The 17,016-nt window shown below is 33.3% G+C and overlaps 1 protein-coding gene across 1 annotated transcript in view; it reads left to right on the top strand.

Moving 5' to 3' along the window:
- LOC150102939 (glutamate receptor ionotropic, NMDA 2B-like) overlaps positions 1-15,659 on the top strand; it is a 173,188-nt gene extending 157,529 nt beyond the window's left edge. Inside the window, exons 13-15 of the mRNA XM_090397451.1 lie at positions 10,164-10,399; positions 11,584-11,765; positions 14,720-15,659. Coding sequence (XP_090253577.1) covers positions 10,164-10,399; positions 11,584-11,765; positions 14,720-14,885 — 584 coding nt within the window. The 3' untranslated portion in view covers positions 14,886-15,659. The remainder of the gene's footprint in view (positions 1-10,163; positions 10,400-11,583; positions 11,766-14,719) is intronic.
- Positions 15,660-17,016: the final 1,357 nt, after the last annotated feature.

Raw genomic sequence — 17,016 nt, 5'->3', positions numbered from 1 at the left:
TTAGCCAACTTCTACATAGATCACCTGGAAAAACTAGCTATCAATACAGCCACTCTCAAACCAACACTTTGGCAACGCTATGTTGACGACGTGGTTGCTATTTGGCCACATGGCCCAGGCACATTGGAAACATTCTTAGCGCATTTAAATAGCCAACATCCAAAAATCCACTTTACAATGGAACTGGAAGCTAATAACTGTCTTCCCTTCCTGGATACCCTAATCATACATTAGTTTTCCAGATGGTTCCTTATCATTCTCAGTTTTTAGAAAACTCACAGATATAGGAAGGTGTTTACACAAATAATCACACCATCACTCTTCTCAACAGTATGGTATCTTAAAAACGCTAACCCGCAGAGCGAGAGCAATCTGTTCCAATGACAATGTTCTTGCTGCTGAACTGGCTCACTTATGCCACACCTTCTTGGCCAATGGCTATAATCCCCATAAGATAAACAAAATACTAAATGCTCCTAAGAAACCATTCCCACTATCCACCACGGAGAACTACATCAAAACAATCACCATCCGATACATTAAAGGCATATCGGACAACATATCTAGAATTCTCAATAAACATCAACTATGCACTGTATTCAGACCGTGTGTCAAATTAGCAACTCTCATCCGTTCACCCAAGGACAGCATCCCTCCTTTATCACATCCAGTAGTCTACGAAGAACCCTGCTCGTGTGATCAAGCCTACTACGGTCAAACAGGAAGAACTGTGGACATCCGCACAGGGCCGAGTTTCTCTATAAAGGGACCCGGGTGCAAGAAACCTTTTGGGGCCCTAAAATATTTTTCAAAGGTAAAAATTAAAGGATTCGAAATAAACGTATTGTAAAACCTCTTACCTGCAAATGATTTTGGCACAGGAAAACAAAAAAACACATTCGAAATATAACAGGTTAACATAACGTTAACTGAACACAAAACAAAAGTATTAAATAATTAAAATAAATAAATATTTAACACAAACAAAAGTAACCAGGTTCACCAACTATGCAAAAAAAACTATTTACAATTAATTATTGTTTAAAGTAATAAAAAAATAAATAGGTTTACTATTTAGGGGCCTAGTTTTACTAACACATATATTGCTTAATATGTATTTATTTAAATATGTGATTTTTTTTTTTTTTTTTTTGCTATGTCATTAATCATTTCCGAAAAATTACAATTTTTGGCAATTTCCTTTTCGATTCTTAATATAGCAAGTGCATTTAAGCGTTCTTCGCACATATTTGACCAAAGATAATTCTTTATCAATTTTAATTTGCTAAAACAACGCTCTGCACTTGCTATAGTAACTGGTAACGTAAAGAAAATTTTCAATACAGTCAGTACATTGCAATATGTCTTGCGCGTTATTTGCATTTTTTTTTTTTTTTTTTGGTCCAAGATCAATTCTCGTAACAAATCAATTTCCTGGATTAAGTCTTCATTTACATCTTTACTATAATATTTTACAAAATCCCTTGAGCGGGATTTTACAAAATCCCGCTCAAGGGATTTGATTATATCACTGATATATAAACATTTTTTCTAATGTTTTTATGTCAGTGATTAATTTAAAAGAAATAACATTAGGTATATTTTTAAATCTCTCATCTATTTGTACAATAACAGTATCAATCACAACGTTGAAAAAGTGACATCTAAATTCCTCTACCGGGTTTAGTAAAACTTCATCTTCTGCTAGTTCAGAAAATAATCATTTTCTTTTTCGAATTATTTTTTCAGTGAAGTCTTCGGAAATATTCAAGTTTCGTGCTATCATTTTTGCGTCGTCTAAAAATGTGTTAAATTTTGATCTTAAATTTTGGATTTCATTTTTAATTTTATTCACTAAATTAAAAGCAGAGTCAAAAACAATTGTTTTTGCTTGAAATAGTTTGTTGATACTATTAATTTTTGACAATATTGTAAACCACACCGATAAGCTTAAAATAAATGGCATTTCTTGTAATGAATCTAGTAGACTTTTAGCTTTGGATACTGCTGTGTTATCGTTAATTGCACCAATAAATTCTTTTTTTTAGTTTGTTCTAACTGTATGTATACACTGCTTTGACTGCGTCTATTTTGGCTTCCCATCAAGTATCACATAATGGTTTAAGCGTAATATTTAAATACTTTTGTATAATTTCCCACCTTTTTGTAGATGCAGAAAATACACAGTATAAACGTTGCAATATTCCGAAAAATGTTTCAATATATACTACTGGAAGCAGCATCACAAATTATCAAATTAAAAGAATGTGATAAGCAAGGCACGTAAATTGCATGAGGGTTTAAACTAATTATTCTAGATTGTACGAATTTATATGTTTCTTCATATTGCTACCGTTGTCGTATGCTTGCCCTCTACAATTCATAATATTTAAATCAAGCTCACCTATTATTTTTAAAAGCGAATTTGCTAGTCCTTCACCAGTCACATCAGTTACTTCAATAAATCCTATAAATGACTCATTTATAATTAATTTTTTGTCTATAAAATTTACATATCTAATAATTATTGAAGTTTCTTCCTTGTGAGAAATATCAGGAGTACAATCCATTTGGATACTGTAATATATGGCTGCTTTTATATCGTCTTTAATTTTATTACGGACTTCATTACCTAATGCAGCAATAATTTCCTCGTGAATTCTATGCGCCAAATGATGCACAGTTCTTTTTTTCGTGTTTTTAATTCTGTGTACATGATCCATTAGCACAGGATCATATTTACTTAATAATTCTATTAAACTTAAAAAATTTCCATTATTCGGAGTTCCTATTGTTTCATTTAATCCTCGAAATGACAGATTATTACTTGCTAAAAATAGAATTACATCTACAATTCTTTGGAATAGTAATTTTAGACGTTCCGTTTCTTTATTTATATTAATTTGATTTATTCTGTCAACAGTCAAATATAAATTAAGCCTTTTTAGTAATTCTTGCCAAGCAATAAAAGAATTAAAGTGACCAACAGAAAACTCATGATCTCGAATTACAGATGACAGTTTTCTCCATTTATTAAAACCATATATAAATTGTGTTGATTGATCTCTTCCTCTTCTTTTGGAAAATAATACACAACAAAAGCAAAATACTGAGTCTTGAGCTTTTGAGTAAACTAACCAGCTGCGAAGCTGAGTTTCACCATTTGGCATTTTTTTTTAAATAGTACGATGTAGAAAATGATCTACCTTCAACATTCTTAACGAAATGCGTCTTGATGATGTTGTTTAGGTCCGGTTTTAACACAAAATAATCTAAATTTAGTTATAATATTTGGCCACAAACCTGGGATCATTTATATTCACTTGATCACCATCGTCATTATTGTTTTCTTCGTTATTTGCTGTAGACGCGTCTTTTTCGACGAATCCAAGTTTCTACATTTTCGTGGAAAAGTTGTAGCTTGTTTGGAGTTTTCTTCTTCAGTTGAAGTTTGAATCGCAACTGCTGAAGTCGTAGCAATTTCATTGTCAGATTTATTTTGTAGCCATGAAAACAAATCTACGTGTGACTTTTTGAGATTTTGCTTTTCTTCTTTTTTCTTTTCTGCTGATTTCCTTTTTTGACACCCAGAGGGATATTTTCTTGGCATAGACATTATGGGTTAGGCTTTACCTGTCGAATAAGTAAATAATATTAAATATTTTTATCCCATGAATTGACAAAAAGTTAAATATGTACATACTTTTTACAATATTACAAAATTTTAGAAACACTCAAGGAATGTGCTTTTTTTTTTCGTTTGTTTACTTCAGTACATCAGTTTCACCCTTATCTATCACTATTTTAACTAAGTTGAAATTAACGTATTTGAGATCTAATCACGTGCAGACAACACTTCATAATTCTGAATATTGATAATACATTTCACATAGCTTTAAAAATAACTTACCGTATTTACTGGAATATAATTGGTCCTCGCGTATAACTCGCACCCCTGATTTTACTTTCAGATTTAAATTAAAAACTAAAAACTAAAAAAATTAAAAACTTTCAGATTGCGAAAAAAAGAAATTGAAAAGTTTCGCGTAACCACGCACAAAAAAAAAAAAAAAAAAAAAGTATAATCACGTTCACATGATGGCAATGGTGACTCCCGTGGCAAGCCACGCGCCTTCCATACTAGCCAATACGTCTGCAAACGCCAGTAAAAGCAGGTCGTTTTATTGTATCACTGAATAAGGTACAAACATTTGCAGTCTGTGTAATATATTTCTCAACAAATAGTGCAATTAGAGACAGCTGGAATAAAGGCACTAACTAATTAATCACATTTCCCTTCCCTCCAAAACTATGCTATTTAGCCACAAGCAAAACCATATGCTGCACTGGCAAACACTAAAAACTAGATGTGTGGGAGTCTGTCCCTCCAGCTCAAATGCAGAGCAACAATAAAAATCAACAGAAAGTATTAAAATTCGTAAACGTGTTAAAGCTAGGAAATATATAGTGAATATTGTTATGACACTTTCAGATATTGAATTTGGTTGAAGAGAATTAGCATTTCAATTCAAAAATTGTCTGCTGACTTTTATCTTTGACTCGCGCGATCTTTTGTTAATACCGCACCAATCATATATGCACATATCTTTACTGGTCTAGTACCATAGCTGTCTGTTCATTAGTCATTCGTGAAGGATTGTTCATTAAGTATCTCAAGTCTCGTAAATTACTGCTAATTTTTGCATGAAATATTGGGAAAGCAGATGGTGCTATTTGGGTAGGATGCACATAAGGAAACTGCTCTCTACAGGAAATAGCAATTGCAATATATGCGGGGATTTTACGAAAAAAACTGAAAACTTTAGTTTCCGAAAATCAATGTAAAGGAAATTTGCTTTTATATCTAATAAGTTAAACATATTAATTGACAATAAACACTTCCAATCCAAATTTTAATGACTTACGATTTAATAAAATCCAAATACACTTTAGAAAACGGATACGTTCTTTACGAAACATGAAAAGATATATCAAATGATGGTAAAGAAGTCACGCCACGTCTGGATGCCTGACGAATAATGCAACAACTGAACTGGACAAAACTTGTACATCAGTATATCGCGGGGATATATTGGAAATAGGATGTTTGTTTAGGGTGGCTTGGAAATAGGATGTTTGTTTCTAATTTTCTTATTACTTATTATTATGAAACAGTTGGTAAAGTTTAATTAATTATTGCATTCTTATTTGGTATAGCTGTACCTAATAAAATTGTATTATATTAAGTTAAAATATGTGTCAGCGAACATGTTTGAAATGTATTTTTTTATTTAATTATTTTTTAAGATAAGCCCTAGGTTGCGTGCCGGAAAAAAAAAAGAGTCATTGGCGTGCCACGTTTGGCAGGCATGTTAAGGGTTGTCCACCCCTGCTCTACACTAACCATATATAAAGAATATAATAAATATTTTTTCAGCGGTGTCGATAACGAGCCAAATGATATAAATGTGTAACAGATTAGAAAAAAACTAATGATGAATTAGGCATTTTAGGGTAAAAATGAAATCGTGTTTGTTAATTTTTATACACTGCATAAACTCCTCAAAAGGGTTAAGCAAAAACTAATATAATAGAGAAACACAGAGATATTATTATTACCGGGACCCCTAAAATCCTGTCGATGAAATCCCTTTAGTTATAAGCAAAATTAGAAGAAGAAAAAATCAAAAATACGTTTCCGAAATGTGTACCGATTGTGCCCACTCGATCGTGGGACCCGGGTGCATTGCAGCCACTGTACCCCCCCCCTGATGGCCGGCCCTGCATCCACATTAGTAAACATAATAAAAGATACATCCGGCACTATCACTATGGCAAGTCGGGCCTAGCAGACCATGCTTTGGATACCCCTGCAAACAGGGTCAGTTGGAAGAAAACAAAAGTACTGCACAGAAGCTTTTACAAGCCAGAGAGAAGCAACAGAAGCCTTAAAACATACTCCGAATCTCAACAAATATGGCTGTATAAATTTGCCTAAGATTTGGGAGACAGTCATCAATAAATAATTCAATAAATAATTATTTACTTATAACTTTCTATTCTGATATATACCGTGAAAATTAAATGTACGACCAACACATAAGTCTTTCTACAATAAAATTGAATTTCTGTTTATTCGAATTTAAGTAATTGTCAAACACGAGAAATAATTGACTTCTTCCAAATTAATGTTCGTTGTTTAATTTGAGACTTCCGAGATCTAAGATGTTTCATTATTATTATCATCATCATCTTCCTTATACCCTCTTTTACCTTGCGGTGTCGAGGGTCCACTGATCATCGGACCTCATTCCGTTTACAGGATAAGGTGGTCAGCCTTATGCCCCGGTGTATCCTATGGCCTGTAGTGTTGAGTTCTCAAGGCCAGTTTGCCTGCTTTGCGGGATGAAAAACCCCAGAATAAAAAAAAAAAACCTGCTGTCCATGCCCAAGACTGGCTAACTTGGCTATGGCTGAGGAAGATCCTTCAGCTCCTCACGTCACCGACGGGAATCGAACCTAGGATACTCCTTCCCCAGGCATATGGTTGCGAAGCGCATAGCCACTAGGCTAACCGCGCGGACAAAGGCGACCACGGACTTCTCCCCGAGAAGACGGAGACGTAAGAAAACCGCGTAACAATGGGGACAACACGTTAGTGAGGTCGTGTGAACGATAGACGCGCCTCCAAGTGAACGACTATAAACCAATGTGCTTCCATGTGAACAGAATTAGCTATTGCACGGCAATTCTCAAAAACTTCGATTTTCAAAAACGGAAACAGACTGATTAACAAAAGAATAAAAAAATCTAAAAAGTACACATTTAAACCAATAATAATAAATAAATAAATAAAACCGCTTAAAATGCACAACAAAAATTTTAAAAAATTCACTTATAAAAACAAGCATGCTGACGGCAAGTGACATATCAAAATTTTCCTATATGTAGTGATAATACATGTCGAGGATGCTTTGAGGATCAAATGTGTTGTTAGAACTGAAATTTGGTGAGTTTGTGTCTTTAAGGTGGAGGAAGGGTGAGTGGATGTGCCTTTCAGCTGGCATGCAGAAAAAATAAATCTGTTTTGTAACGTGAAAGACAGGGTAGGTGTTTTTTTTTTTAAAGGTGATTTGTGGATGGATGAGTAAAATGCCGATTAGGGTGGGTGGCTGTTTCTGAGTGGGAATGAGTTTTTTTTTTTTTTAGTGAACAAACACCTGGCATTTGAGAGCATTAGATCAGCTCACAAATGCCAGGTGTTTGGTTCTTGGAGCACTGGTTTCTGGAAATCTTGTTTTTTTAATTAATTTTTCGTGCTTGGGATGTTTTTTGTTTGTGAATGGGTTATGATTGGTTCGCTTTATGGAATTTAAATTGCAAGCTTAGGTATGTGGGCCTGGTGTCCCTCAAAGACCTAAATAACCGGGCCTAATGTATACTCAGAGATCTAACGTACACCGACACAGCCTTCCTGCCTCAAAAACACCCGTGAACACTCATCCCTGCGCCTCAAATAAACACATCCATTCAACGGCCCCATCGCCTCCAAAACACACGCAATTCACTAACGTGAAATACACTGCACTCATGTCCCCTGTTAAAGAAACACTTTTCTCCCACTCCAAAAGGCACACCCAGCACCCTGCCCACAGCTTCAAAAAATCATACCTGCTCTGCCCCCACCTAAAACACACACACTCATCCCATATCAAAAAATATTACCATACGAATCTGCCTCTATAAAATACCAACACCCATGCTTTCCTTAAAGAAACCCTTTTCCCACACTCCTGCTCGACCTTAAAAAACACGCCAACGTAAAACACCGGATTCATTATTAAAATTAAAAAAATAATAATAATAATTTCCTAATTTATAATAGGCACACACAAACCGTTGAAGAAAGTAAAATCCACGAAAATATACCACAACAGCAAACAAGAACATAATAAAAATAATATTACAAACTCATTTTAAGAAATTCCACTCAGAAAAATGTGAAAAAAAATAGCCAAAACAACTTCTTTAACAAACATTATCCGCATATTGGTTGCTAGTCTTCCGCATGGCGGCGTATTGATTTCTATTTTTTTTTTAAGTTTGGAAAAAACAATTATATACTGTCATAATTATTGAGAATGCATGCTTTACAATCTTCTAACTTAGTTGGAGTTGAATGGCATATCCAAATTTCAATTATGACTCATTTCAATTAGGATTCTCGTGTTTAGCCAGTTGAACATAATAATATTACAGCTGAAATTCATATTTAATTTTTAACCACAAAGGGACAGCCATCAAAATTTGAAGAGTGAATTTTATATCTCACCCATACATTCATAACTAACATTCAACATTCATAACTAGATTCTGATATTTTTTGTATAGAATATAGTAGAATAGATCCGACTTATTTTTAACCTTACCACTGTGGTATACTGCTTTTAACAACAATGCTATTTAGCAATGTTCAGATAATAATTTACTTTCCATTTTCTTTCATTGTAAATCTCTGCAATGTTATCGTTGTTTTCATGATACTTTGTGTAACTTAATCCTTAAATCAATTCTCACTTTTCATAATGTAATTCATTGATTTGTCGAGGAATTTCAACTTTCAAAAATCATTTGTTTATGAAACTGTAATTAAATTAGTAACGGAAAAGGAAAGGTCGTCACTGCTGACGTTCTGCATGCTGAATGGTCTAAACACAGCAGATTTCTTCAGGAGACTGTTTGCATTCACATGATCATGGACAAAGAACATGGCTTAAATGACTTCCATTAGCGGAAACATAACGGTCGTTAAGAGTAACATCGTATTCCTGGGAGCACCACATAGGTGTCTCAGACCCAAGCATAGTGAAAAACATGTGAATGTAAATTAAATATCTTATGGAAAGATTGATAGAATCATAGGTTCCACTAGATGAAGACCTTATTTGATTGGTTAGATAAACTGGTGAGGTACAACTAAGGATCACAGGAGAGTGTAGTGAAAGTAGGTACCGTGAATCAATCACTGTCCCGAATGAGGCATAACAGCAAATTGCGTATGTACAAAATAAAGGAGATTAGGTAAAAGAAGGATAAGCTGATCTGAATACCAGAGGACTGAAGAAAGATTACATTGAATGGTGAAATTAGGTTTTTTTTTATTTCATATTGACCGGAGGACTAGGGCATCACAACAGTACAATCCAACATCTTTAGTCACAGCAACGTAGCGAAGTGTCGTGATTATCTTAAGAATATTTGTATTGCACTAAGGCTAATAGATACCAGTAGAGTCAGGAATAATAGTGCTGCCTATCTGAAACTTGTTGCTGACAAAGTACATCCACTCATGTTGACCATTTGCTCTGCAATTGATGGATAATCACAATACGTGGTTTTGGAGGAACAGTTACTGAGTGTGATGGCAACTTTAACTTAATAAAATCTCCATCATTCTCGAACATCAGATCTCAATCCAATTCAGCACATTTTTATTTTTGTGATGTGATGAAATAAGATGTTCCTCATAGGGACTTATCCCGCTAGGATAAGTCCTTGTCGCACGGACTTGGACTGACACCTCTCACACGGAGAAGTGTGAGGTGTCAGTTCCAAGCTAGAAAGTGTATGGAATTGACACCTAGAAGAATCTCGGCTATTATGAAGGGTCATTTTGTTGTTCTTGTTGTTTTCGCGTGGGGTGACCTTCAGTTTTTCTCATCCGACCCTTAAGACTGGTTCATGTTGCGCCCTCAAATGAGAGACGTATGAATTTTTGACTGTAGATCCGTATGTCTTCACGGGCTAGTTTGCCTGTTCTGAGCGAAGAAAAACCCGAGTTTTCCGGGAGAAAACTAGGGTTTTTACCTACTTCCGTATGAGACCGGCTAACTCACCTTTAGTCGAAAGAGACCAGATGAAGTTTCCTCACGTCATAGACGGGATTCGAACCCAGGCCTTTCCAACTAAAGAGCTTTGCCTATACTGACTGAGCTACGGAGGCTCTTATGAAGGATCACAGTGGTAGCATAACACTGTATTATGTGGGTCCATGGACACATTTCAGCCATGGTAAGACAGATATGTGATCGCTTGGAAGCTGATGCTTGCTTTGTTCTTTTTTAAATAAGGTTCTAATTTTTTTTTCTTTTCTTATTTTTCAGGTGTTCTAGAACGTCTTCAGAGATTCTGGCTCCAAGGTGCTTGTAAAAAGACCAGTAATAAACGCAATGCCAGTAAACCCTTAGATGTTAGTCAATTTATGAGCGCATTCTTGTTATTGGGTTGCGGATTTCTTTTTACAATTTTGCTGTTGGTATTAGAGCATCTTTATTATCGCTATGTCAGAAAGCATTTAGCTAAAAAAGACACCGGTGGCTGCTTTACACTAATTAGCCTGGTAAGTAAATCTCCATTAAGATTTGTAGATTATGCAATCAAATATTCTGAGTAATTAATTCCACACGGCTTAACATCCTTTCTGGTAACTTTAATCGATTTTTGTAAAATCAACCTATTAAAAGCTGATAGTCTATAATATAACAGTATTAGTACCGTGAGTTGATTAAGAATAAAATTATACGGAAACATTTTTTTATAGAGACTAATCATAGAATTTGTCAAGTGCTTCAGGCCTTCAGTAAGCAGGGTGTTAAAATCATGCCACTGCATGAATCAAAGGATTCCCTTCTACACAAGAAAAAATGCTACGCTATTCTCGCAAGTGACTTCTGCTCCGAAAGATGAAGAGTTTCGATGAGGAAAGAACAATATTGTTCTGTATTACTGTGTTGGGAGAAATTATGTTGAAACGTATTTGGCCGGCTTTCTTTGTTTGAATGAAATCCGTATTTCAAAAAAAAAACAAAAAAAAACGGCCCTTTTTATAAGAAATCTACCAGATTATATTCATTTGGAACTTCCGGATGACGGTTACTCATTTTCTAGACGCGATTGAACTTGTCTTTACACCAAGGGCGAACACATTTCGACTGCGCTACTACAAAAGCAACCAAAAGCGCCATTCTATTCGAAATTTATTTAACACATGATCGTACAACGCCCGGGAGGCCCAGGTACTGCATTCTTATGAAACCGTATAAATGTTGTTGTCTGTAAATTGTGTATGATCTCTGGCCGTTATGCCTGTATATGAGATTAAAATCTGAGTTTCCTGAACGGGGAACCCTGCTGCTTTAGTATGAGATCAGTTCACTTCCCTTCATATATATATATATATATATATATATATTAAAAAAATTGAAACTTTTATATACATTTTGCCAGTTCGTGTAAAATAATATATTATTATTATTATTATTATTATTATTATTATTATTATTATTATTATTATTATTAAGTAAAATAATATTCGATAAAATAATTGTATTCTAAAAATCATTAAGGCAATAAGAACGATTTGCGCAACACCTATAGCAGTTAATGTGTTGATATAAAATAACTGAAGAAATCCATTGAATATAAAACTCTTCATTAGTTAATAAAAAGTATTTAAACCAGAAAACGTTGCATATTTTGAAAACACAAATTTCAGAATAATAATTATTTTGTGTTTACTATTAGAGTATGGGTAAATCTTTGAGCTTTCGAGGTGCTGTATTCGAAGCTCAAGATTTAATCAAACATCATCGATGTAAAGATCCCGTTTGCGACACTCAGTTGTGGAAAACACGACACGAACTAGACATGGCAAGATTGAGGATTCAGCATTTGGAATGGGAGCTTCGTGGACCTCCATCAGCAAAGTAAGATTTCATATTTTCCTACTCACTTTGGATTCATCTCTAAACATTTACGTGTATAATACATGCTGTTATACCAATTAATATTGTGGCTATTTACAATATTAGTATCACCTCAAATTTATATTATCCGAGTTTCCTATTGTAAATTCTTGGAACAATTTTCATATTTCCACGAAATGATTACCTGGTTATTTCTAGTGAAATATTGCAAGTAATGTAAATTATGTTCATAAGAGTTTTGAACATTCTTTACAGTATAATTTGATTGCTTAATGAGCTTGTCTCCGATAAATCTTTTGTTAACTACGTAGATATATTAATCAGATAAAAGCAGCTTTTTTTTTACAAGTAAAAAATGAAAATCTTCGTATCTCATCACATCCTGTCAATTTTATTTAGAAATAGAAATTATATTCTCATAAAATGAGTTACCATTAACATTTTGCAAACGACCATCATTGATTTTACTTGTCGAATACACAGGATCCGAATGAACAACTAATAGTGTAAAATACGACACTCCTCTTGAGTCAAACTAACAGTCTTCTTTTCTTTTAGTAAAAAGTTAGTTTAAAATTATTTTAAAGAACGAACCAGATCGGAACTAAAAATATCTCCGCTATATATGTTTGATCTTTCTTTCTTTCACAGCAAATCACTTTTATGGTGCATATAATTAATTCCCTTGGTTTGGTATGGGCAGAAACTAGTTTTATTTTTTCCAATTAAACAAACTAGCGAAAGAAAAAAAAGAAAAAAAAAACATTGAATGATTACTTTTCATGCCCCGCTTCAATTCTGTTCTGGTAGGTTATGCACTACTTTCATTGTTTGCAAATACGAACTATAATATCTCGATTCTCTGGTATGAACAGCTAAAATTTATAAGAATTACATTGTGGTTAATCGCAGTTACATTTTCACAGTTTTCGATGAAATTGTTTAATTCATCGAAGCATCAGTCAACAAGATAAGTAGAAGCCAATATCTTGTATCATTAAATGCACAGTGAAATATTGGGATATTGGAGTTTCCGTATCATTCTCTATCTCTCCAATTAGGATTTGTAAGGTAAAATATTTAAATGAATGTTAAACTGTATGGAGATGTTTAGAAAATTGCTATTTTATGATCTCATATTTTCTCCATATGAAGCAGCATATTCATGGGTTGCCTTAAAAATCATTGAGAAGTATTTTTTCTGAATGTTAACCGGACTTATTAAGAATTCAAAAGATGATGGCACGAAAGCACAGATATTATTATTATTCCTAATTATTCAAGGCATAAAAATTAATATAATTTGTCGGATAACTTCACAGAATCCCTTGTATTTAATTTTAAAAAGTTTCATTTTCAATGCAGTACTTTTTTGATCCGTCATATAAGGAATCAAGAAAAGTATGATGTGAAAAGAAAAGTATAATCATCCATTTAAGGATGATCCTTAAATGGTGTGAGATAAATTTAAATAATTATAAATTATTAATTTTTTAAAAAAAAGTTAGCAATTTCATTAAAAACTATGAACTTACGAAACTAAAACAGTTTATATGAAGCTAAAACATTTGACTTATAATAATTTATAATGAAAATATCACACTTCCATAACTGTGTTATATGATGCATAACAAAACCTGCTTAAGGAATGGATTTTTTTTTTTTTTTTTTTTTGAAGCAGAGCTAAGCGTATTTATAGCAGTAGTCATACGGATGTTCCGTATCGAATGTAAAGCAATTCTGAGGAAGTAAATAGAGTGTTATTGACAAATTTGAAGTGTGTTTTTTTTTTCATCCCAATACAAGTATATTAATTCAGCTTATATTACAATGTTATGGTTAGCGATACATAAATAGGAGAAAAGCAATATTGTTTAACAACGCTCTGTTGATAGCCAAAGTTCAGATCTTAAAACTGCAATTCACTTTTCCATATTTTAATTGGTTATATTATATCATAGATTTATAACCCAATTAAAATTTATGTTTAATTGGGTGATAAATCACCAAAGTGTAATTATGAAATGAGAGCTCTATGTATGTACGTTAATAATAAATGTATTTATTAAGCTCAAGCCCACAGTGACTGCTATTAATACAAAAGTTACACTCTTCCAAAATAAAGGCAAACAAAATTGATCATGTATTTTTGCATTTTACAAAGACAAAAATCGTGTAATGAGTCAAGGATCTCAATTTAAATACGATTATATCTGTCAGAAGGGTTGACACAGCTTACTTTATGTAAAACACAAAGTAAACTGTTTCTGTAGGTACACATTCATCCAATAATTTCTGCCGATGGAAGCACCTCTGAAAGGAGTCTTCACCAGTGGTGGAAGCGCTCTCGTTGTTTTGTTTAATTTGGCTTTATTCTATCAAAATTATAGATCTTCATTCCGATGGTCGATCATTTTTGCCATATCTCAATAACACATTGAATTCACTGAGTTATCATTTGTGACTGTTGAAACATCAATGAAGATCTTTACGGTCGGCTTCCAATCTTCCAAATTGGTGAAACTACTCAATAATCCTTGCAGAGCTTACCATATCACCAGGACTATTTGCATTGATAGCTATCTTTCGGTTTCAACCTTCCTGCTTGTTAATATGCATTCAATTATCCAGAATAAATTGTCAACTGAAAAGCCGTTAATTAGAGAAGCAATTATTATCGACACCTGCGATGGAATCCATTGCACATCCATTAAAAGTTTGATTATTAAAAATTTTACTTCCGTAAAGTTTTTTTTTTTGTAATTTTTGATTACATTTCTCAATACCTAAACTGAAATTGTTATTAAATTTCTTTATAATATATTTTAAAGTTATAAATTCGTCCACTAGAGGACAGGTTAATAATTATATACTTTGTTGTTGCTTTCTAGTGTTGATAGATAAATTTAAAGTGACACTAAGATAATTTTTATTTTTATCATTATTATTTTCAGATCCTGGATGGGAAACCTGTTTAAGCCAAGAGACATGACGCGAAATGTCATCAGCACTAACGAATCAAATTCCATGGTTCAGAATTCATCCCTTCCCCGTTACTCTATTGGATTGTCTCCGAAATCATGTATGACAGAAATAGCAGAAATAGAGACTGTGCTATAGTTAATTGAAACTTTTCTTGATCTGCAATTAAAAAGTACATTACTTTTAGTCAGTGCAGGACATGAAAAAGTCTTTTGCTTACAACATCGCAGAAATCTTCGATTTATTTTGATTAATCTGATATCCACTAATTTTTCAGTATTTACGTTGCTACCGTGTATATAGGAATACAGCAGCCACATTTGATAATAACAATGAACAAAAAAAGGTGCTAAGTAAAGTAACGTGCTCAAAAAAAGGCGGTGTTTGAACTTTTACTTTAACAATTGAATCGTATTTCATCGCATGAAAGAATTCGCACGATATCTTTAAGCCTGATAGCAAAAATTAATGATGTACATTTAACATTTTTCTTGCCATTTTTGTAACATTCATTCTATAAATGAATGTTGCAAAAATTCCAAATGATTTATTCGGTGATTTTGAGTGATTATTGCAAGTTTTTCTCATAAAAAAAAAACAAACTTTTGTTTTACTTGATCCAGCAAAATGAATACCTTGATAAAACTGCTCTTTATGAAAAACTGTGGTAAAAGAAATAAAAGCTCTTTGAGCCTAATAAGAAAGCATAATGTGGTTCCCCTATAAAATATTTAATCAGTCATTATAAGAATGGTCGCGAGTTAATCCAATCAAACTGCCCAAGGGTTACTTTGTTACAGGAGATTTTGTTCATAAATAACTTTATCAAAGAAGTTGTTTCCTATAATTAATCTTGAAAGAAATTTGAGAAATTGTGCGCTCCGTATGGTCAAATGATATTATATATTTCCAAACTACGAAGCTACGATTTAATGTATTTTTAATATACCTCGGCATCCAATCGGTTTGTGAAGGTAAATGAAACTGATTACTACCTCAACCATAATTATTTTTAGGATACACTTTCCTTCCGAGGTGAAAAAAGATTCTTTCTTTAACGGTTATAAATCAGTCGGTGCTCGATCAAGAGCCGTTTGCTTTCAAAGACCCGGAAAGGAAAAGATGTTTCCACTTTAGGAGGTAAACTCAGAGTGATTCACCAATATAACTCGTGCTTCTAAAAATGACACTCCTCACACTAATGACACGTTTGTGCTTATCCCCAAACCACAAAATAGTGCAAGATTGCCGGTTAGCTGGCAAACAGCATCCTGAAAAACAGCTTTCTTAAATTGTTAGATCTTCTTGAATTTTTTGCATTAGCAACTTTCCATATCATTTCTATGATTAGACATAAAACTGAACTTTAGAGCAAAGAAAAAAAAAATAGAACTGCGGAAACTTAACCTTCAGGCAAGGTTAACAATTCACGTGTGCATGCGGTAATCTATTAGTACTGAAAGAAAAACTAATCGCTTAGAAAAAGGAAATTATATTAAAATCTCATTGCAAAATATATTCTATATTCATATGTTGGCCTATTTGGAGAAATACTCATGTAACACAGATAATGATTCTTGTATATTATTCAAGAATAAATTCATAACTGTCGAGTTGGATTTCATCCCTTTATCATAGGTAATACAACAAGGAGGAACTGATCATTTGTTAGAAATAATTTGAGTTGGCCAGATTCTTTCCTGTAATTTCTTATAGATTGGTTCTGGAAAAGACGTACAAAAACCTTAAAGGAGACTGTCGACAACTTTAAATAATTTCTTGTCAGAATCAAAGTGTGTTTTGCTTATGCAATCAAGAAATTTTCCTTCTTAATTGTCACGTTTTAATTATACATTATATCTTTCAGAAATAAATTGATATTTATATTTGTATCCTGTCTTTTTAATAAAAAATAATTTATTTTACAGCTGGATTCTGTATAAATGAAAAACGCTGTACAGTGTTCACACGTATTAGGAACTTCTGGAGACAAAGCATGGTCAAATGACACTCATACAAATAATTTCAGACCTCTATTAAGTAGGATGCAGTTTTCTACCGGGCAATCAAATTCATCTGCTACCTGAACAATTTTACAAACATCTCTATGGGAGATTTGAATCTACGTCCGAAGGCCGACTATTTGTCAGTTGACGTATTACTTTAAATAATTTTAGAGCATCGGCTAAAATCCATAGCAACCTCATGGTTGCTAAGGATTTCAGCCGATGCTCTAAAATTATTTTAATTATTCGTAACCTGCTTGCTT

Source organism: Typopeltis vanoorti, chromosome 9, assembly GCF_054136105.1.
Source record: "Typopeltis vanoorti isolate ZY-2024b chromosome 9, IOZ_Tvanoo_1.0, whole genome shotgun sequence".
Taxonomy (NCBI): Eukaryota; Metazoa; Arthropoda; class Arachnida; order Uropygi; family Thelyphonidae; genus Typopeltis; species Typopeltis vanoorti.
This window is presented reverse-complemented; position numbering and strand designations above follow the sequence as displayed.